Genomic DNA, 22,710 nt, shown 5'->3' with positions numbered 1-22,710 from the left:
TCATCAAGAGATTCATGGTAATGCTATTGGTTTGTCCCAGAGGCTTCTCACTCCATCCCCATCATTAAAATGCCTCTCCCACACATAAATGGAGAAAATAACACACTGCCTTCTTTTTCCAGTAACTAGACAGTCCTTTTAAAAAATGAGACATTGAATTAAAACCCCTGATCCCTCAGACTTTTTCCACTGCCACCTTACATGAACACCTTTTTTTTCTCTTATTTTAGTTTATTCAAGACTAGTAATATCAATAGTAACCCTTGTCATCATACCTGTAACCTACCTATTAAAACTATCAATAGTATCCATGTCATTTTTTGATCATTGTTTTAGCCTTAAGTGTATACTTATGAGCATTCTTACCTGCTAAATGGTAAGAATTTCTAATCACCACAGAACAGAGTACTACTGTTTTTATCAATGTAAACTGAATGTGTTGCTGAACTTGGTAAACAGAATGCAAAAATAAAAAATAAAGAGGGATGTACACTGATGAATTATGCATATCTGTCTTTAATTTGTAACACAGCAGGACAGTATTCATCTGGATTCAGAGTTTATAATCAAGTCAATAAAGATAATCTACTTTTAATACATGCCAAGTAAGTGAGCATAATATTAAAGCACTGTGAATCCTTTCATCAAACCAAGCAACCTCCACAGGTACTGGACTACCATTTCCACATCAAGAGAGCTGTAAGGGCAGTAGGTTGAGTCCTCAAGATCTTAAATTATTTAAACTTGCATTTAAGGGAACAAAGAAACTTTTACAATTGGATGTTCATTATGACATTAATATATTGCTTTAGTAATGATGCAATGTATTATTAATATTCTTTTTATACTTTAAACATTGACTATTTTAAGAATCAAGAAAAAAACCTAAAACAAAAAGAATTTAAAATATTAGATATTTACCTCTGTGATATTTCCATTACTTAGACAATGTGGCATGGTTCAATATATTTATTTGGAACATTATAAAACTGGAGAACTATTCTCTAAGAACAGCAATTAACCACTTCAGGGGCAGAACATCCCCTTTAAAGTTGTAGTCCACATAGGAGCAGAAATCATCTTTTTTAGAATATAAAATAATGAAACCATGCAGTCTTTGTTCTGCACTGATACGTTAGGGAAAGGCAACTATGAGACACAGTTTGAAGAAGAGATTGCAAGAAAGGTAAAGGAAAATGTAGGCTTTGCATAAGAATTCATATTTAATGAACTGTTGCTATTTAGAAAACTAATACCGACACATTTAAATACAGAGGGAGGGAGCAAAATTTATTCTCTGGACAGAATAATCACAGAAGAAATTAGTGAGTAAATGAAATAACCCATCAGAGTTTCTCAACACTTCAGAAACTTCAGTAAGCTAGTGGGCTAACTTACATCAAGTCAGGTTCTAGGAAGCTACAATTTTAAAACCAAGAATGTAATATGGCTACAAATATTGACCAAACTTTGTTGTTGTTAGTTGCAAAGTCGTGTCCGACCCATCGCAACCCCATGGACAACGTTTCTCCAGGCCTTCCTGTCCTCTACCATTCTCTGGAGTCCATTTAAACTCATGCCTACTGCTTCAGTGACTCCATCCAGCCACCTCGTTCTCTGTCGTCCCCTTCTTCTTTTGCCCTCAATCATTCCCAGCATTAGGCTCTTCTCCAGTGACTCCTTCTTTCTCATTAGGTGGCCAAAGTATTTCAGTTTCATCTTCAGGATCTGGCCTTCTAAAGAGCAGTCAGGGTTGATCTCCTCTAGAACTGACTTGTTTGTTCGCCTTGCAGTCAAAGGGACTCGCAGGAGTCTTCTCCAGCACCAGAGTGCAAAGGCCTCAATTCTTTGGCGCTCAGCCTTTCTTATGGTCCAACCTTCACAGCCATACATTGCAACTGGGAAAACCATAGCCTTGACTGTATGCACTTTTGTTGGCAGGGTGATATCTCTGCTTTTTAGTATGCTGTCTAGATTTGCCATAGCTTTCCTCCCCAGGAGCAAGCATCTTTTAATTCCTTGGCTGCAGTCCCCATCTGTGGTGATTTTGGCGCCCAGGAAAATAAAATCTCTACTACCTCCATTTCTCCCCCATCTATCTGCCAGGAATTGAGGGGGCCGGATGCCATGATTTTAGTTTTCTTAATGTTGAGTTTCAAGCCAACTTTTGCACTCTCCTCCTTCACCCGCAACAAGAGACTCTTTAGTTCCTCTTTACTTTCTGCCATTAGAGTGGTATCATCTGAGGTTGTTGATATTTCTTGCCGCAATCTTAATTCCAATTTTTGATTCATCTAGCCCCGCCTTTCTCATGATGTGTTCTGCATATAAGTTAAATAGGCAGGGTGATAGTATACAGCCTTGCCGGACTCCTTTCCCAATTTTGAACCAATCAATGGTTCCGTATCCAGTTCTCACTGTTGCTTCTTGACCTGCATACAGGTTTCTCAAGAGACAAATAAGATGGTCTGGTACTCCCACCTCTTTAAGAACTTGCCACAATTTGTTGTGATCCACACAATCAAAGGCTTTAGCATAGTCAATGAAGCAGAAGTAGGTGTTTTTCTGGAACTCCCTAGCTTTCCCCATGATCTCCATGTATGTTGGCAATTTGATATCTAGTTCCTCTGCCTCTATGAAATCCTGCCTGTACTTCTGGTAGTTCTCGATCCGCATACTGCTGGAGCCTAGCTTGTAGGATTTTAAGCATAAGCTTACTAGCATGTGAAATGAGTGCAATGGTGCGATAGTTTAACTAATCAAACTACCACCACCCGAAAAACACCCAAGTCCCAAACCCAAATGCAAAGCAATTGCAGAGGAAGTGTATGAGAATCACTGCTACCAAAACTGGATTTAAATCTTTCATACATTTCACTTTCTTTTAAAATGCAAATACCACAATTTCTTATCAAATTATATTTAGTAACCAACTAGAAAAACAAATACGTTATATATGCATGTCAATCACATGAAGGAACGTCTATGATAAGATTTTTTTGAAAATAAACATCTTCGAAACAAGAATCCAGAACAAGAATATTTTAAATGCTGTTGTCCAAAGCAGTACTAACAATGCAATCTTTTTTTTTAAATGAGTAACTGAAGAAAAATTGAGATGTGTTGAGAAGTCAGTCTTCAAATTAAGAAAAGAATGTGCAACTTCTATTGACATAAGGTCACTCCAGACTTTAAGCTTAAAGGTCGGACTTCCAAAATAAGTTAGGCCTGGATGTTGTAGAGGACAGTTTAAGGGGTTACATGATTGCCCTCATTACTGCAAAGCATAACAAATCCTTTTTGCACCAGAACCTATCCAAATTCCAATAAATGCCCCCGTAAAGGCTGGACATTTTGCCCCCGCTCAGTCAGAGGACTGCAAAAAAGACTGCACATTTTTGCATCCCTGAATAGAGACAAACCTTTAATGGTTTAATGAAAACACAAATATTCTAAACATTTTAATATTTTCCTTTATATTAGTCTGTTTAAGCATTTCCATTCCTAGATTATCAAAATTCTCCAATATTTACAAAAACTTTTATGTCTTTTGTGCTGGTCATCAATGCTTTATTTATCTCTCTCTCAACTTTATAAACACACAAAGCAGAAAAGAATTCCCACAATGAAGAAAGTGTTCAATATAAGTATTGCTCTGATTACTTAACAAATTTAATTAAAAACTATTTTTTGATTATGAGACAGTAGTGTATTATTTAATCAACCCTACAAAAATTCAATTCAAGTTTGTATATGGAGAATACAACTCAAACTAAATGTAAGTTAGTCACACAAATATTTTCTCAGTATTTATTTGCTACTTATAGGCCATCTACTCAAAAAAGATAGTAGATTCCAACTAGTAAATTGTATCTATGCAGTATTTGTTTAATCAATTTACAATATTATACAGCAGATCTCAGTGATAAACACTTTCTTAATTAAAATGGGTTCTAATTTATCAGCAATATCAATTGCAAGAAAGCACCTCCTTTTTCAATCTAATTCTATGTGCATATTTCATTTTTTACATCCTTTTCACTTCTCTTAATTTCAGTAGGTTATATTTTAGCTTACATCTACTCCACAGTATCAGATATAACTCTTACATATTTCAAGGGGTAGATAAAATAAGACTGTAGAATTTATATATGATTTCAAAAAAAAATAGAAATTTGATAAAGAATACACAAAATAGGAATTGTGCATGGCAGTTTACCTTCTACAAATTAAAGTTTTATTAGTTAAAGATTTCCACACAAAATCTTCTAAGCATCTTACGAATTACTTGTATTGGTTAACTGTACTTTGAACTATCAATTTAGATAGATTATTTGGATTTAAGTAAAAGTAGTGCCCTGAAAAGCACATAGTTTCACCTGACTAAATTATAGTTTGCCGTCTCAAAACTCCTATTTTCCAGGTTTTCATGATTCAGTTTGCCTGCCTGTATACACTATGCTACAATTTAATACATTATGAAAAAACTTCATGCTCATACTATTTCTTCCTCCTTTATAATTTAGCAAAATTCTAGATTCTAGAATAACATATAAGCCTTAGTTTAATTGATTAAATTGCTACGGCAAACTTACTAGAGTTTATGGTAAATCAGAAGTGAGATGCAGAAATTACTGACTGAAAAGAAAGAACAGTGGGGGATGGAGGAAATTCTGGGTTTACTTAGGTACAAGAAAATACACTTATCAAAATTCTTAGGAAATTTATTAAATTTAATCTGTATCTCAGATTAGATAATGGCTTCCAACAGCAAACTGGTAGGGAAAAAAGATGCTAGTTAATTCATCTCCTGTTTGGAAACAAGCTGCTTCTTACTGATACAGTGTTTTTGATGAATACTTGACTAGAATTTATGTATGTATGTGTTTGTGTACTTTATTTACACATAAATCAATCTTTACATTAAATTGTTTGATTATTATTATTATATGACGATGATATTCATTCAGTTGAGTCCAACTGTTGATGATTAGCAATTAAGTTATAATAAAAACAATTTCATTCTCACACCCATTAAGTCATGAACCTTGCTTAACATGTATATGCTCACTTACGGCTGTTCCTCACCTCAAGTGGCATGGTTAGTGAACCAGCCATCCTTAACTGATTTTGAATTCTATTCTGAATTCCTCTGAATGCAGGCTATTTCTGGCCATTCCAAATTGGAAAACATTGTGATAAAGAGATCTAAAACAGGGTATGTTTACATTTTCTAGCTAGTTCTGATTTTTATATAGCCTTTGTTCTGCACTCTTAGAGATACATAGCTTGAATAAAGTATGGATAGTGATGATGGTTGGTGATTAACTATTCCACTCAGAAGTTGCCAGAAATTAAGATTACTTTAATAAAGCATTTTTACTCAGTGTGATGTATAAATTAGAAAACTCTTTCTTATATATAGTCAACAACTTAAGTTCCTTTTCAGGGATTCTTGTTTTCCTTCTTTTTAGGTTTCCCTACTTTAAGGAGATGTTTCTCCTTCAGATGCTACAAAGCAGCCCATCCTGTTCTGAGTGCTATCCACATATGTGGACCTCAACTGTTACAATTATCAGCTGTGATTAAAATCACATTCATATATCAGGAGACTGGGAAAATTATAACACTGTCATGCCACCACAAGCATTGATAAACAAAGAAACAATCTATTTCCCAACCATATCATTTTAGCCTTAGAAGCTTGCACCCTTCATGTTTGTAGTAACATATCAAGACATGCTGGTAGCTTTGCAATTTAAATATAATCAACATAGAGCTCCTATGCTGGTTTCAAGCTGGACCATACACCTAGGACAGTCAACAAATGAAACACAATTCCACTTGTTTGAACTGAGATGGCAAGCAATACAATATATTAACAAAACAAACTGGACAACTTAATTAAATAATTCCATGTTCCAAATACTTACACCTGAATCACAGCTACACACACTGATTACATCTTCATCCTGGGTACTCTGCTTGCGTTTCTTCTATAAAATTAGAACAATACAAAAGAATTCAGTAGCAGAAGATTGAGAAGCATAATATTGCACTATACTGTATAAATAAATATAAATATATATAAATACTTTTCTATTAAAAATATTTTTCTTATTTACAACTGCTCACATACTGTGCATGCTCTCAAATTTCTTACTTAGTAAATCAAGAAATATCTATACACATACACATATATTTGCATTCCTGAAAAAGTTTGGAAAAAGAACATGTAAAAGAGGATCTTGTGATTAAGTGGTGGCTGCATAAATTTGATGAATACTTATAACCACCTTGTAATATTCTCCATTTCAACGAAAATTCCATTAATATTTTAAAACTACAAACTGATTATAAAATTTGAAGTGCAGAAAGCCAGCATTAAATCATAATTGAATAATTACTTACATAGAAAACTCACAGATATGTAAACACTATAAAAATACCTATCCTATTAGATATTCTTAATTTTGTTTGTTGGCAAAAAAGACACTAATAAATAGATTCTTCTTCCCCCTTCATTTTTCCACCTCAAAAGTTGCTTCAAAATACTGGGGACAATCTTGACCGGAGAAAGACTGCAAGTGTGAAGACGCTACAAAGAGGAAATTGCTGTGTGAAAGGCATAATATTAGATGTGGCCAGTATATTTACTTCTTATTTACAGTTTCAGTTTACTATAGCTATAAAGTAAACAAAAAAATCAAGCATCTGCAGTGAAAGTATGGAAACTATAAACAAGCAACATCTAATAAAATAATGAGAACATACTAATTCAGCCAACCAATGATGTTATCTGAACTAAGCTAACAAGCTATCTTAAACCATTTTCCAGAAGACAACCTTCCAACTCCATATATTAGTCTATTTATTTTTTGTACCAAACATCTGGATACAAGCATCACCCCTCCTTTTACTATGATCCTCTTGAAGTGCAATGTTAGCTGATTAAATCCAAATTTAATTTGGATTTAATTTTATTCAAATTAAAGCAATGTTTATTTCAAAGTTTTACTCTATCTTTTAAGTTGTAACATTACTGAATTTCATTTGCTGTCAGATGAAAACAACAGGTTCACACCTGAAGATTCAAAACTACTGATTTATTGCTTCAGCCTATGCAAACATATCTTCTCAGACTAATGGTTTACACCTGAGTAAAACTAAATAATGGTACTCATTCATTTGGACTTTGTCATCTTATGACTAAGTAAATACTCTAAATTGATGCCCCACTTCATCCCACCCCCTGGTTCTGCTAGTCTCCCTCCTACATTTATCCACATAAAAAAAGCCATGTATGTAAGTGATAAAGTTATTGGTGAAAGAAAAAAATAATCAACATTGCAATTTTGCTAGATCAAGTTACCCGTGAACAGTTATTTGTGAAGGAAAGGCAACTGTAGAAGAATGTACAGTTCCAAGATAATTTTCTAAACATTTGTCTTAAATAGGCTTACTTTCCTATCTACATATCAAACTAGATGTTAAATGCAGTTTGACATCTAACAAGTAAGCTTTTAACAATTTAGATTAGAATGCAAACAAAAGCAAAAGCTTCTCTTTTTTCCCCTTTTCATCTTCTTTTCTTTTAAGCTGCTATTTGCTTTTAATGGGAACATTATTGGCATTAACTCAAGCAGACAGACTCTCAAGAAAAAGATTAAATTCATCCTTCACACTTTCTTTGTCCTTATCAATTATTTATCTATTTCCAAGTTGATGCAGTTTCCATTAAAACATAACAAAAAAACAAGTGTTAAATGCAAAGATACAGAGGCTTCTTAAATGATCAGTCCTTATTTTTAGCCTATCTTACCTGGCAAGGCTGGTATAACAATTTTGGGGGAAAAACCACGCACACTATCATGAAAGGTAGAAACTGGTAAAATCGTCAATAAGTGTTGTGAAAATATAATGGATGAAATTTACCTCGAAGGTCTAAAGCTCCAACACAGCAATATAGTCACTTCTACTCTGCCCGTGATAAATTGTCTGCTACTGTTTTTTTAAAAAAAATCCTGACCCTAATTGCATCCTGAACACAAACATCTAACTAGATAGGTTCCATGGCATCTACCATTAAATCAAAGAATTTGGCCCCAAATCCCCCAAAATTATAAACAAAGAAGAGAAGGAGGAAAAATAGAAAGCAAACACCGAGTTCTCACAGGGACTGGAAATTTAAAAAGGTCAAGTTCATATGTTGTTCACAAAGAACTGGCAACAGGACGACACAGCAACACCCTGTTCCAAGCTATTATTAACAATGGGAAATATAAAATATAACAGCATGGTATTTAGTTTCTAGGGCAAATTAAAAACAATTGAATCTTTCTCTTACATCAGATGCACTTTTAAATGTTATATTTAGCTTGTGATAGCTTTGATATACTGAAAAGCAAGGAAAGGACAGATTTCTAGTAAAACTGACTGTTTTTTTTACTTTTAACAATAAGCTACACTTACAATGAGACTGACGTCTAGCCGATATATCTTAAAAGGATCTAGTAAGCGGTGGAGAGAGGTTAGTGAAAAATATTATTCAGTTTCAGTCATTTACTCTTGTCTTTCAAGGTTCAATGGATAATTCTGTTTAAAAGCAATGTTATAATAACATTTACTGCCAAAAAAGAAATTTTTTTTACAAGCATAATAAAAAAAATCATTGTGAACAAATTATTGATCAGGTAATCTTTAAACATATCAAGTTTCACCTACGTTATGATCTAATACAATGTATTTCCTTTCTTCTTCTTTAAATTCAATTACCGTATATACTCGAATATAAGCCGATCCGAGTATAAGCCGAGGTCCCCAATTTTACCCCAAAAACTGGGGTAAACTGGGGACTCGAGTATAAGCCGAGGGTGGGAAATGAGGCACCTACCGGTTGGGGAAACCCTCCTCAGCTGAGAAGGCTGGCGGCTCCCCGCCCGCCTCTCACTGCACCGCAGGGCTTCACCGTCCGGTAAAATGTGAAAAAAAGAAAAAAAAACAACTCGAGTATAAGCCATATATACTCGAGTATAAGCCGAGGGGCTTTAAAAAAAAAAACAAAACTCGAGTATAAGCCGTATAGACCCGAGTATAAGCCGAGGGGACGTTTTTCAGCACAAAAAACGTGCTGAAAAACTCGGCTTATACTCGAGTATATACGGTATTTATTTGCACACAATCTGATTATAGAAGTAAATCAAATTCAACCCATTCAGGAGAATATTTAAATGAAGTCTAGTCCCCGTGCTTAATTCCCTTCAACATCATTAATAAATTCTATTTACGTTTTATAATTTCACCACTCTCAGCTTTATATCTACATTACTAATCAGAGGTCATCCTATCTAAAATCTCTTTCTTAAAACTGCCCAGAGATCACATAGACAATTCCATTCTTCCCTCATCTTCCTCTGCCTCTAAATCAATAACATATATTTAAAGTTTTCCATTTTAATATCAAATAAAACATTTAACATTTGCAAGGGTAATCACTAATTCTTTCCCCCAGTTATTCTCCCCCCCCTCCGGACCCAACCAGGTCTCCGTAATGCCCATAAGGTCCGCGGACTCCCCCTGAATAAGATCGCAAATCAGGGGGGCTTTATTAGCCACGGACCGGGCATTACATAACATCAACCGAAGATCCAGGCTCTGAGGATCATGGCCGCCTGAGGAACGGGTAGGGACTGAGGGGCCGGAGCACGTGATCACCTTCAAACATCGAGCACGTTCTCCCAACACTGACACGCCCTCCGCCATATCTGCCTCTCCCACTTACTGCATCGATTGAACAGCCTCTAGTCCTGGAACAGAACCTCCCCTGCCTTCAGACCAGATGTAATAATGTCGCGAACAAGCACAGGGCTGGATCCTCCCGACGGGTTCTCTCCCCTACCCGTCAAATCCCTCCCCCCCTCCCAACCCTTAAAATCCCCTCTAAAACTCCCCTTAAAAAATCTGTTAAAACAACTAATTAAAAAACCCCTAAGCCCCCTATTTTCGTGATGCCACCTCTCGGGCCTCCAAAGCCCGTCCTCAAGGTGGGCCCTCGATAATCTGGAGGGCCAAACCCGTGAGAGAGGGGCATCTCGCAGGGCAAGTAGGTCAGCCGCAGTAAATGTTCGCATCACAGAGAAGGTCCGGCAAAAGGCCCATCCTGGGCTGGTCAAGATAGTAGCAGATGACAAAGCAGATGGTAAAATGACCATGACCAGTCTATCCTGATGGGAAACAGTTAGTGGTAATCCGGCACAGATCTCGTCTGGCCCCTTGGTTCTCCGAGGGGCTGAGGGAGATGAAACGCCGGAGAAGACGTCTAGAGAGCACTGGAGGTCCAGTCGTTCCGAAGCTGATCGGACCTACCTAGTGGCAATGAGGGAGGCGAGGCGCTCATACGCCTCCACCCTCATTGCGTCGGCAGCTAACCGCCCAGCTGCCCTGTTTCGGGTGACCCGCTCCCTCCTTCATCAGGAGGTGCGGGATGACCTGTTGCAGGGACGTGCCGAGGAGTTTAGTGGTTATCTATACGATAAAATCGCTCAGCTCCGGGATGGTCTGGACCGAAATTGGGATGATCCAGGCGAGGGAGAGGAGACACGTCTTGTTGAGTCCATTTGGGATGAGTTTGACCCTGTGGCTCCCGAGGACGTGGACAGGTTGTCGGGGAGGCTTCACGCCACTACATGTTTACTGGACCCGTGTCCTTCCTGGTTGGTACTGGCCACTCAGGAGGTGACACGAGGCTGGCTCCAGGGGATTATCAACGCTTCTTTGTTGGAAGGGGTTTTCCCTGCCGCCTTGAAAGAGGCGGTGGTGAGACCCCTCCTCAAGAAGCCCTCCCTGGACCCAGCTATTTTGGGTAATTATCGTCCAGTCTCCAACCTTCGCTTTGTTGCGAAGGTTGTAGAGAGTGCTGTGGCGCGACAGCTACCCCAATAGCTGGATGAAGCCGTCTATCTAGACCCGTTCCAGTCCGGCTTCCGACCCGGATACAGCACGGAGACAGCTTTGGTTGCATTGGTGGATGATCTCTGGAGGGCCAGGGACAGGGGTTATTCCTCTGCCCTGGTCCTATTAGACCTCTCAGCGGCTTTTGATACCATCGACCATGGTATCTTGCTGCGCCGGTTGGGGGGATTGGGAGTGGGAGGCACCGTGTATCGGTGGTTCTCCTCCTATCTCTCTGACCTTTGGCCCCAAAGGATAGGGTGCGCAACTTAGGTGTCCTCCTGGATGAACGGCTGTCGTTTGAAGATCATTTGACGGCCGTCTCCAGGGGGGCCTTCCACCAGGTTCGCCTGGTTCGGCAGTTGCGCCCCTTCCTTGATCGGGATGCCTTGTGCACGGTCACTCATGCGCTCGTTACCTCTCGCTTGGATTATTGTAATGCTCTCTATATGGGGCTCCCCTTGAAGTGCACTCGGAGGCTTCAGTTAGTCCAGAATGCAGCTGCGCGGGTGATAGAAGGAGCTCCGCATAGCTCCCATATAACACCACTCCTGCGCAGACTGCACTGGCTACCTGTGGCCTTTCGAGTGCACTTTAAGGTTTTGGTTACTACCTTTAAAGCGCTCCATGGCTTAGGGCCTGGGTATTTACGGGACCGCCTGCTGTTACCACATGCCTCCCACCGACCCGTACGCTCTCACAGAGAGGGACTTCTCAGGGTGCCGTCCGCCAAGCAATGTCGGCTGGCAGCCCCCAGGGGAAGGTCCTTCTCTGTGGGGGCTCCCACACTCTGGAACGAACTTCCCCCGGGTTTACGCCAAATACCTGACCTTCGGACATTCCGTCGCGAACTGAAGACACATCTTTTTATTCGCGCGGGGCTGGCTTAAATTGAATTTTATTAAATTTTAAATTTTATAAACTAATTTTAAATGGGGTTTTTAGTTCATTGTATACTTTTCAGGCCAATTTTAAAATAAGTTTTTTAATTGCATTTTAAATTGTATATTGTACTATCTGTTTTATTTTTGCCTGTACACCGCCCTGAGTCCTTCGGGAGAAGGGCGGTATAAAAATCAAATAAATAAAATAAAATAAAATAAAATAAAATAAAATAAATAATAAATAAACACCTAGCCAGATTCCCCTTTACATAAAAAAAAACCCTATAAACTACTGTAAATTCAAAATCCATTAATTATGGAATCTCTGCCAATTAAGGCTGCTAGAAACTATGTTCATGAGTTTTAAAATGGAATAATTTTAATTTTGAAGGAGGCGGTGGTGAGACCCCTCCTCAAGAAGCCGTTCCTGGACCCAGCTGTTTTAGGAAATTACCATCCGGTCTCCAACCTTCGCTTTATTGTGAAGGTTGTAGAGAGTGCGGTGGCATGGCAGCTACCCCAGTACCTGGATGAAGCCGTCTATCTAGACCCGTTCCAGTCCGGCTTCCGACCCGGATACAGCACGGAGACAGCTTTGGTTGCATTGGTGGATGATCTCTGGAGGGCCAGGGACAGGGTTATTCCTCTGCCCTGGTCCTATTAGACCTCTCAGCGGCTTTTGATACCATCAACCATGGTATCTTGCTGCGCCGGTTGGGGATTGGGAGTGGGAGGCACCGTGTATCGGTGGTTCTCCTCCTATCTCTCTGACCTTTGGCCCCAAAGGATAGGGTGCGCAACTTAGGTGTCCTCCTGGATGAACGGCTGTCGCTTGAAGATCATTTGACGGCCGCTCCAGGGGGCCTTCCACCAGGTTCGCCTGGTTCGCAGTTGCGCCTTCCTTGATCGGGATGCCTTGTGCACGGTCACTCATGCGCCGTTACCTCTCGCTTGGATTATTGTAATGCTCTCTATATGGGGCTCTTGAAGTGCACTCGAGGCTTCAGTTAGTCCAGAATGCAGCTGCGTGGGTGATAGAGGAGCTCCATAGCTCCCATATAACACCACTCCCGCGCAGACTGCACTGGCTACCTGTGGCCTTCGAGTGCACTTTAAGGTTTTGGTTACTACCTTTAAAGCGCTCCATGGCTTAGGGCCTGGGTATTTACGGACCGCCTGCTGTTACCACATGCCTCCCACCGACCCGTACGCTCTCACAGAGAGGGACTTCTCAGGGTGCCGTCCGCCAAGCAATGTCGGCTGGCAGCCCCCTGGGGAAGGTCCTCCCCTGTGTGGGGTCCCACACTCTGGAACGAACTTCCCCCGGGTTTACGCCAAATACCTGACCTTCGGACATTCCGTCGCGAACTGAAGACACATCTTTTTATTCGCGCGGGGCTGGCTTAAATTGAATTTTATTAAATTTTAAATTTTATAAACTAATTTTAAATGGGGTTTTTAGTTCATTGTATACTTTTCAGGCCAATTTTAAAATAAGTTTTTTAATTGCATTTTAAATTGTATATTGTACTATCTGTTTTATTTTTGCCTGTACACCGCCCTGAGTCCTTCGGGAGAAGGGCGGTATAAAAATCAAATAAATAAAATAAATAAATAAAATAAATAATAAATAAACACCTAGCCAGATTCCCCTTTACATTAAAAAAAACCCTATAAACTACTGTAAATTCAAAATCCATTAATTATGGAATCTCTGCCAATTAAGGCTGCTAGAAACTATGTTCATGAGTTTTAAAATGGAATAATTTTAATTTTGAAGGAGGCGGTGGTGAGACCCCTCCTCAAGAAGCCGTTCCTGGACCCAGCTGTTTTAGGAAATTACCATCCGGTCTCCAACCTTCGCTTTATTGTGAAGGTTGTAGAGAGTGCGGTGGCATGGCAGCTACCCCAGTACCTGGATGAAGCCGTCTATCTAGACCCGTTCCAGTCCGGCTTCCGACCCGGATATAGCACGGAGACAGCTTTGGTTGCGTTGGTGGATGATCTCTGGAGGGCCAGAGACAGGGGTTATTCCTCTGCTCTGGTCCTGTTAGATCTCTCGGCGGCTTTCGATACCATCGACCATGGTATCCTGCTGCACCAGTTGGGGGGGTTGGGAGTGGGAGGCACCGTTTATCGGTGGTTCTCCTCCTACCTCTCTGACCGGTCGCAGACTGTGTTGACAGGGGGGCAGAGGTCGACCGTGAGGCACCTTACTTGTGGGGTGCCACAGGGGTCGATTCTCTCGCCTCTCCTGTTCAACATCTATATGAAGCCGTTGGGTGAGATCATCAGTGGCTTCGGGGTGAGATATCAGCAGTACGCTGATGACACTCAGCTGTACTTTTCCACCCCGGGCCACCCCAACGAAGCTGTCAAAGTGCTGTCCCGGTGTTTGGAGGCCGTACGGGTCTGGATGGGGAGGAACAGACTCAAGCTCAATCCCTCCAAGACGGAGTGGCTGTGGATGCCGGCACCCCGATACAGTCAGCTGCAGCTGCAGCTGGCTGTTGGGGGCGAGTTATTGGCCCCAAGGGAAAGGGTGTGCAACTTGGGTGTTCTCCTGGATGCACGGCTGTCGTTTGAAGATCATCTGATGGCCGTCTCCAGGAGAGCCTTTCACCAGGTTCGCCAGTTGCGCCCCTTCCTTGATTGGGATGCCTTATGCACGGTCACTCATGCTCTCGTTACCTCTCGCCTGGATTATTGCAATGCTCTCTACATGGGGCTCCCCTTGAGATGCACTCGGAGGCTTCAGTTGGTCCAGAACGCAGCTGCGCGGGTGATAGAGGGAGTTCCACGTAACTCCCATGTAACACCTCTCCTGCGCAGACTGCACTGGCTACCTGTTGCCTTCCGGGTGCATTTCAAGGTTTTGGTTACCACCTTTAAAGCGCTCCATGGCTTGGGACCTGGGTATTTACGGGACCGCCTGCTGTTACCTCATGCCTCCCACCGTCCCGTACACTCTCACAGAGAGAGACTTCTCAGGGTGCCGTCAGCCAAACAATGTCGGCTGGCGGCCCCCAGGGGAAGATCCTTCTCTGTGGGGGCTCCTACTCTTTGGAATGAACTTCCCCCTGGATTACGTCAAATACCTGACCTTCGGACCTTTCGCCGCGAATTGAAAACATATTTGTTTATTCGCGCGGGGCTAGCTTAAACGTTTTTAAATTGTTTAGCTTTTAAATTTTAAATTCTATTTATATTTTAAATTGGGGTTTTTTAGATTTTAATTATTTTAATTTTTCGGCCAATTGTGTAATAAGTGTCTTAATTTAGTTTTTAATATTGTATATTGTGTATGTTTTTAGCCTGGCTGTACACCGCCCTGAGTCCTTCGGGAGAAGGGCGGTCTAGAAATTCAATAAATAAATAAATAAATAAAATAAATAATAGGAAATGTTGAGACTATGTTTACAAACAATTATGTGACACCCTCCTTAAATTATTTAATCAGGAATCTCAATTTGTTTAATGCCTGTATAATGAATCATCTATTTACATGTATTTATGCTTCAGGCCGGTATAAACAGCAAGTTTGCACTTGTTAATGTTTTCTATTTCGCTTTCACATTTATAAAAAAAAGAAAAAGAAGCAATTGTAACTTAACAATGTGACACAGGAAACCCCAAAAGAAACATCAGCATTTTCCTGTATAAATTATATCCAGTAAGCTGCCTACAATGCAATCCAATAAAGAACCAACACAGAGTGAGTGATTCATTCAGAGAGCTGCTCAGGCTAAAAAAACAAAGAAACCAGCTGGTAAGTACACATCAATCTGGAAATGTATATTTGGGGATAAGTATTATAATCGTCTTCAAATAATTGTCTTAGATGTCATCAAAGCCAGAGTTTATACTACTTACAATGAATTTAGTCTGATAATTTGTACACTGCGTGTGAGATCTATTTGAACTTCATATTCAAACTGTTTAATTAGATAACTTTCTCACATATTATTTATTTCTTTATTAAATGAATTTATATGGCTGCCCAACTCACACAGGTGACTCAAGATTGCGTACAACAATGATTAAATGACTCATTTGTTTTGCAATACAGTCTGTTTGCTACTAATTAGATGAATTAACTTCTCTTAACTAAGGTGACATTAAAATTAAACATCAAACTATCTAAAGCTATTTAAATACTTTAATTTTATTAAAAAGTGGTCAGTCCCATTTTAGAACAGGTATGCATCTTTCCCATTTTTCTGAAAGATTTGTGCCTGCTGAAATACACATGTAAAAAGTTATGTTTTTGTCAAAACTATTGTTTGTTGGTTCAGTGAATTTAACTCTATTTAAATTATTAAATTAAAATTATTTAAGTCTAAATTAATGTGATCAACCAACTACATCTACGATCCAGTTCTCAGATCCCATATTGCACTTAAGCCTAAGAATGTGCAAATGAAACAGAGTTAATCATTATTAGTTTCAGACTTTATTTTTTCCCCATGATTATATTATATTATATTATATTAATTATATTATTATATTATATTACATTACATTACATTACATTTTAATTGGTACTTTTAAATTTTATTTGAAATGGGCCACAGCCATCTCTTAAAAAAATATCGCACAATGAACTGTTGATAAGATCTCTACCTTCTTGCCAAAATAAACTCTCTTGTTCCCGCAGAAACAAATCTTTTGATCGTACTTAACAATAGGCCTAATGGTCTGTTCATATAAGCAAAATCAATACTAAATAATACCTACAGAATAAATGAAACGAGCACCAACAAGAGTAATAATAAGGCAGTGAGTGCTTTCAGGAATCACCCATAAAGTGCAAATGCTCCCTGAAAATAACTCATGTAATTCTATATTCTAGATATATTATCAGGGTGTGTAAGATGTGCTATTTTTCTTTACATACTTTGTGCTTAAGATTTATAACCTGTACCATTCTAAAAGCTCTTTGGGGTATATAGGCAACTACGAATTTCAACCAGCAAATGCTCAGTACTACATATTGGAAGAAAGAACCCAATCACTAAGTACATGCTTGATAGACATTACCTCACTGATGACCCCCACCCAGTCAAAGACCTTGGAGTTTTTATATCTAACGATCTAAGTGCCAAAGCCCACTGCAACTATATAGCAAAAAAGGCTCTAAAAGTTGTTAACTTAATTCTACGTAGCTTCTTTTCCAAAAACACCATGCTACTGACCAGAGCGTATAAAACTTTTGCTAGGCCAATTTTTGATTACTGCTCGCCTGTCTGGAACCCATACCATATATCTGATATCAATACAGTTGAGCGTGTCCAAAGGTATTTTACGAGAAGAGTTCTCCACTCCTCAGTAACCAATAAAATACCTTATTCCACCAGACTTGATATCCTGGGTCTAGAAAACTTGGAACTTCGTCGTCTTCGACAGGACCTGGGTTTAGCTTATAGAATCATCCATTGTAATGTCTTTCCTGCCAATGACTACTTCAGTTTCAACTACAATAACACAAGAGCTACCAACAGATTTAAACTTAATGTCAACCGCACCAGTTTAGATTGCAGAAAACACGATTTCTGTAACAGAATTATCTATGCTTGGAATGCATTACCTGACTTTGTGGTCTCTTCTCATAACCCCAAAAGTTTTATTAAAAATCTATCCACTGTTGACCTCACATTATTTCTAAGGGGCGTGCATAAGAGCACAAATGTGCCTACCGTTCCTGTCCTATTGTTTCTTCCTCTCTCTCTCTCTATATATATATATATACTTATACTACCTTGTTTCTCTCATATATATATTTATATATTATATAATCTTTTATGTTATGCTTGTTATGCTTGTGTATATTGTTATGACAAAATTAATTAAATAAATAAATATAAATAAATAAATATACTGTAAGTAAGATAATATGATACAGAAATTATAAAATAAAATGCAATTACTCTAAATCTAAAACAATAAAAATATAACAGCAGCAGTGGCATAGTTCTTATTGTACCTATTGACCTCCAAATGCCTTCTGGGAATTGCCAGGTTTTAAATGTTCTCCAGAAGATCATCAGAATGGGAAGCCATTTTTACTTTATTAAGGCATCAATTGGGGAGTAGTCATCAAGAACACCTCCCTTCACGTCCCTGCTGGTGCATCTCATAATAGTAACTCTAATAATAAAAAAGAACCACCTATTAAAATTACCCCAGAAAGATTGCTTGCTTAATCTGAAAACTGAGTCTAACTATGGTCTTCAACATCTGATGATTCAGAAGATCACAACATCATCTAGCTTGCAGCAAATATGAACAATTCAATCTAGAAAAAGGCCAGCCAGATACTCTGCCCTAGACAGGTCCTTCCCTAACTGTGAACAATTCCACCAATTACACTCTAGAGAACAGCTTCCCAATTTTGGCAACTTTAAGATCCCAGAATTTCAACTCTCAGAATTTCCCAACTAGCCATGCTGGGAATTGAAGTGCACATGTCTTAAAGTTGCCAAGATTGGGAACCCATGCTCTAGAAATGCTGGATCCATAGGATTCAACACTCAGAATTCTTACAAAATTTGAAATTAACTGTAATTTTTAATACAAGAGAAGAAAATTATTAAATGTAGCATTGAAGTGTAACCTTGCTAAATTAATTATATGAAATCAAACTACTTTTATTTTTTATCCTGGGCTAAATCACTTTGTGGACTATGCCTTCTGCATGCCACTCAAAGGCAACTCCCAACCTAGACAAAGTTATACACCCCTATACTATATATATGGAGCCCTGGTAATGCAATGGTTAGAATGGAGCATTGCAGGCTAACTCTGCCCACAGCCAGGAGTTCGATCCTGATAGACTCTAAGTTGAGCTAGACTTTCATCCTTCCAAGTTAGGTAAAATTGTTGGGGGAAATATGCTGACACTATAACCGTTCAGAGAGTGCTGTAAAGTACTATGGGGTAGTATGTAAGTCTAAGTGCTATTGTTATACAACCTCGGGACCTATTCCTTCCTTATCAATACAATTCCTCTTTCCTTCATTAATCACAGAAAAGAATTGAACTAAACTAGCCTGGTTTACCTGATAGGGATGAGATTTCCCATCCAGGAAAGGGCACAAGTGGGTGATGTGAATTCAAGAGGGCCTCATCCCTTATGAAATAAGCTGAATATCTGTATCAATTTGACTTCCATAAAGAAATACAAGCTAAGTGACTGTTTTGAATTTAAATTTTGTAGAATTGCCTCATCTTACCTTAGGTGACATTGTAATTATTCTCTGGTGGATGAAACTAAGATCACCAGAAAGAAAACCTACATACATATTATACACTAATCCTTAAAATACAAGCACTTACCCCTCTGAAATTCCAGGCTTTTGTGGAAGGAAACAAGGAAAAGTTCTGCTGTTGTTCTTTAGGCCTGTAAGATGCAAAGAAGAACATATTTTTTTATCCTTTTGTTTCTATCACCAGTTTTTGATGGCCCCTGTGGATTTATATACACAATACTAATATACTAGGTAAATTAACATTAAACTATACCGAGATTTATTCATTTTACAGCTTTTAAACATACCAAGGGGAATAAAGTTAATTATATAATAAATGTTCATACTCAGGTGGAAGCAAGGAAAACTTGCAGGAAGGTGGGGTGCAGTTTCATGATCACAATCCTGTCCCTTTGATCTGTGTCTTGAGGATTATGACTAGTCTCTGTTGATGCAGTTGCTCAGATTGTTTCACAACTAAAAGAACTGTGAATAGGTAACTAATTCTACTGTTCTAGGAAAGGATATAGCAGTTATTTTACTATCATTTTGAACATAAAAAGTAACAGGAACATGAAAAAATATTTCCTAATAAATAGAAATAATAATTGGGAAATTAAGACAAGGGAAAGCACACACCTCTTTTTTTCTAGTTTCATATGTTCTTGATGCAAAGGGTTAGACTTCAATTATCTCAACCACAGCTATTATTGATTATTGACTAAGGATATGGTCAATATGGTCAACCTTTTTATTTGTTAGCACCTCAATGGAAACAAAGTTATCATAATTGTACTAGATTAGAATAATTACATCCTATTTCAACTGATCACAGTATGGATCTAAGGGGGTCTTTCTTTCAATAGAAATTCTCCCATATGTCCTTCAATGATTTATAAGTTATCATTACTTTAAGTCATAATGACCCACTTAATTGAGCATCAGAGAATCAACTGTGTTTTGTGCTGTAGCTTGGTAAAAAACAGTCTCACAGTCCCAAATACACATTCCATGTCTCACTCTTAGCAAGTAATGAAGTAAAGGAAAAACTCGGGAGAAGTGCTCTCTTCTTGTGATATAGGTATGCATGAGAAATCCCTTCTTGATATTTTCCCAGCTTGGTCCATTTTCTTATCATCATTATAAGAAAGACTATAAGGAAAAGAAATTACACTTTCCACCTATGCTTTGTTTCTTTGCCTGTTTACCATGCATATTCTGCATTTCTTTATTTCCATCTAGGTGTTATCCAGACTTTTGCAGTCCAGATAGAGTAAATATAATAAATCCCCAAAGAGGAGTCCCAACACTGTCATGATACAAAATTAATTTACAATTCTTTAAACATTTGTTCATTTTTCCAAATCTACTGAAGAGAATTAAGAAACTATTAAATTGGCAGGATTAGAAACAGATAGTGTATTTACTGCCAGGAAAGGCAAAGATTAGCTAACTACAGATACTTAGTGTAATATAAATTAATAGGTGATATATAAAGGTAGTCTTTTTTTGTTTGTTTGTTTACATTTATACCCCGCCCTTCTCCGAAGACTCAGGGCGGCTTACAGTGTATAAGGCAATAGTCTCATTCTATTTGTATATTTTTACAAAGTCAACTTATTGCCCCCCCAACAATCTGGGTCCTCATTTTACCTACCTTATAAAGGATGGAAGGCTGAGTCAACCTTGGGCCGGGCTTGAACCTGCAGTAATTGCAGGCTTTGTGTTCTTAATAACAGGCCTTACCAGCCTGAGCTATCCGGCCCCTTTGTTTAGCGGTCTTTGTTTAGCAACTGCCTTGGACAGTGACATATCCAGTTATTACAGTGATGAAAGAGCAACTTTGCAACCAATGCCTGCTTTTACTACTTCTGCAGCATCTCACTCTCAATCACGTGTTTGCCATTCTAGTCAATTAGTACGCATTGTTCTCTGCTTGACCATTTTTTTTCTTTTTCCCCTCTTGGAAAGAGGAATAACTGCCTAAACAATCTCTCTTCCTGAGCTGCTTTTCTCCATAGCATAGCACATCCCTAAAACATGTTAACCATTAATTAATAAGGAAAGTTATGTAAACTTAGTTGCTTAGCGCCTCCTGCCAGCTTGTATTTCTGCCTGACACTGACAAGAACCTAATCAGTTTCACACTAAAAGCTTTTATTTACCTCCTAAGCAGCTCACAGCATGCAGCTGCAAGCAGGCTAGGCAAATAGCCAGCATCAGCACATTCCTTTTTTTATTTTTTTATTTGCATTTATATCCCGCCCTTCTCCGAAGACTCAGGGCAGCTTACACTATGTCAAGCAATAGTCTTCATCCATTTGTATATTATATACAAAGTCAACTTATTGCCCCCAACAATCTGGGTCCTCATTTTACCTACCTTATAAAGGATGGAAGGCTGAGTCAACCTTGGGCCTGGTGGGGCTTGAACCTGCAGTAATTGCAAGCAGCTGCTGTTAATAACAGACTGTCTTAGCAGTCTGAGCCACTCAAGGACCCTTGCTACATGTGTTCCCTATTGTGTGCCTGCTTACTCCCTTGTAATCCTCTCCTCTCCAATGAATGTAAATACAAACATCTATTCTCTTCTGGCTAATTATCTTAGCACCCCGATTAATATTCCAAAGAATAGGGGAGTAGGTAAAAAGGGGTTAAGATTTGCTGTTTTACCCAGCTTCCAGTGATTCAAGTTCTGGAAACTCTCCTTGCTGTTTAGGCTAACCTAGCTGTTTGGAGGTCAAATCCTTTTGATGCTGTAAAGCAAAGGAAAGCTGAAGTAAAACTGTACTCACAGACATAGTAATGTAATTTTCACTTAGTGACCTTTCACTTAGTGATAATTCACTAAAGACTCAATCACCAGAACCAATTACTGTCACTAAACAACAACTATCTGTAGCCAGACATGGTATAAATGAGCCCAACTATCTTGCTGGGAGAACTAGAGAATAGCACTTCACATTCACAGTCTGACTTTTTTTCCCTGCGTAGATTGTTTTCTTAATCCTTCTTTTTCACATAAAAATATAAGAAAGAATACATACTTTTACTAGGGGTGTAAGAAGTTAGGGGAAACCAAGTTACTTATTGTATGCAAATAAGTGTTCATATTAACCCAGCCAAGGCCCATTTTGGGAATCCTGGCATTAGAGTAATTGACCTGCTAGAGGACTGGATTTCCTGCAAAAGTAGTTCTTTCTAATAATATAGTTTATGTTCTTTAAAACACATGGCAAATAATTTATAGGACTGATTTTTGTGCATTTTAAAAGCTAATGTTATTTAATGCATCCATTAATTCTTCATAGTTTGTGAAAAGTGTGATTCCTAATATTCAGAACATTTGGAAACCAGAGTGATTTATTATTGATTTACATTAAGCATCTGACATTAAACATCTGACTTGTTTAGAGCTATACTGTGAAGATTTAGAGCAGGGGTGTCAAACTGGCGGCCTGCGGGCCATATGCGTCATGCACAGGCCACACCCACCCCAGCTTCGCAAAGGGGGAAAATGTCGCAAAACATTACGTGACAGCAACGTGAAGCAGAGAGTTTGACATCTGTGATTTAGAGAATTTGCGGGTTTTTTTCCCTCAACTGACATTTTCATTGAGATGTTACTT

At 38.7% G+C, this 22,710-nt stretch overlaps 1 protein-coding gene across 3 annotated transcripts in view; it reads right to left on the bottom strand.

Annotated features, from left to right (window-relative positions):
* Positions 1 to 22,710, bottom strand: part of ARHGEF3 (Rho guanine nucleotide exchange factor 3) — a 192,212-nt gene that overhangs the window by 108,314 nt on the left and 61,188 nt on the right. For all 3 annotated transcript variants that reach the window (XM_058166245.1, XM_058166246.1, XM_058166247.1), the window contains 2 exons: positions 19,170 to 19,233; positions 5,934 to 5,996 (listed from right to left, as the gene is read on the bottom strand). In XM_058166245.1, coding sequence (XP_058022228.1) covers positions 5,934 to 5,996; positions 19,170 to 19,233 — 127 coding nt within the window. The remainder of the gene's footprint in view (positions 1 to 5,933; positions 5,997 to 19,169; positions 19,234 to 22,710) is intronic.

The sequence above is a fragment of the Ahaetulla prasina genome, chromosome 2 (assembly GCF_028640845.1).
Source record: "Ahaetulla prasina isolate Xishuangbanna chromosome 2, ASM2864084v1, whole genome shotgun sequence".
Classification (NCBI taxonomy): domain Eukaryota; kingdom Metazoa; phylum Chordata; class Lepidosauria; order Squamata; family Colubridae; genus Ahaetulla; species Ahaetulla prasina.
This window is presented reverse-complemented; position numbering and strand designations above follow the sequence as displayed.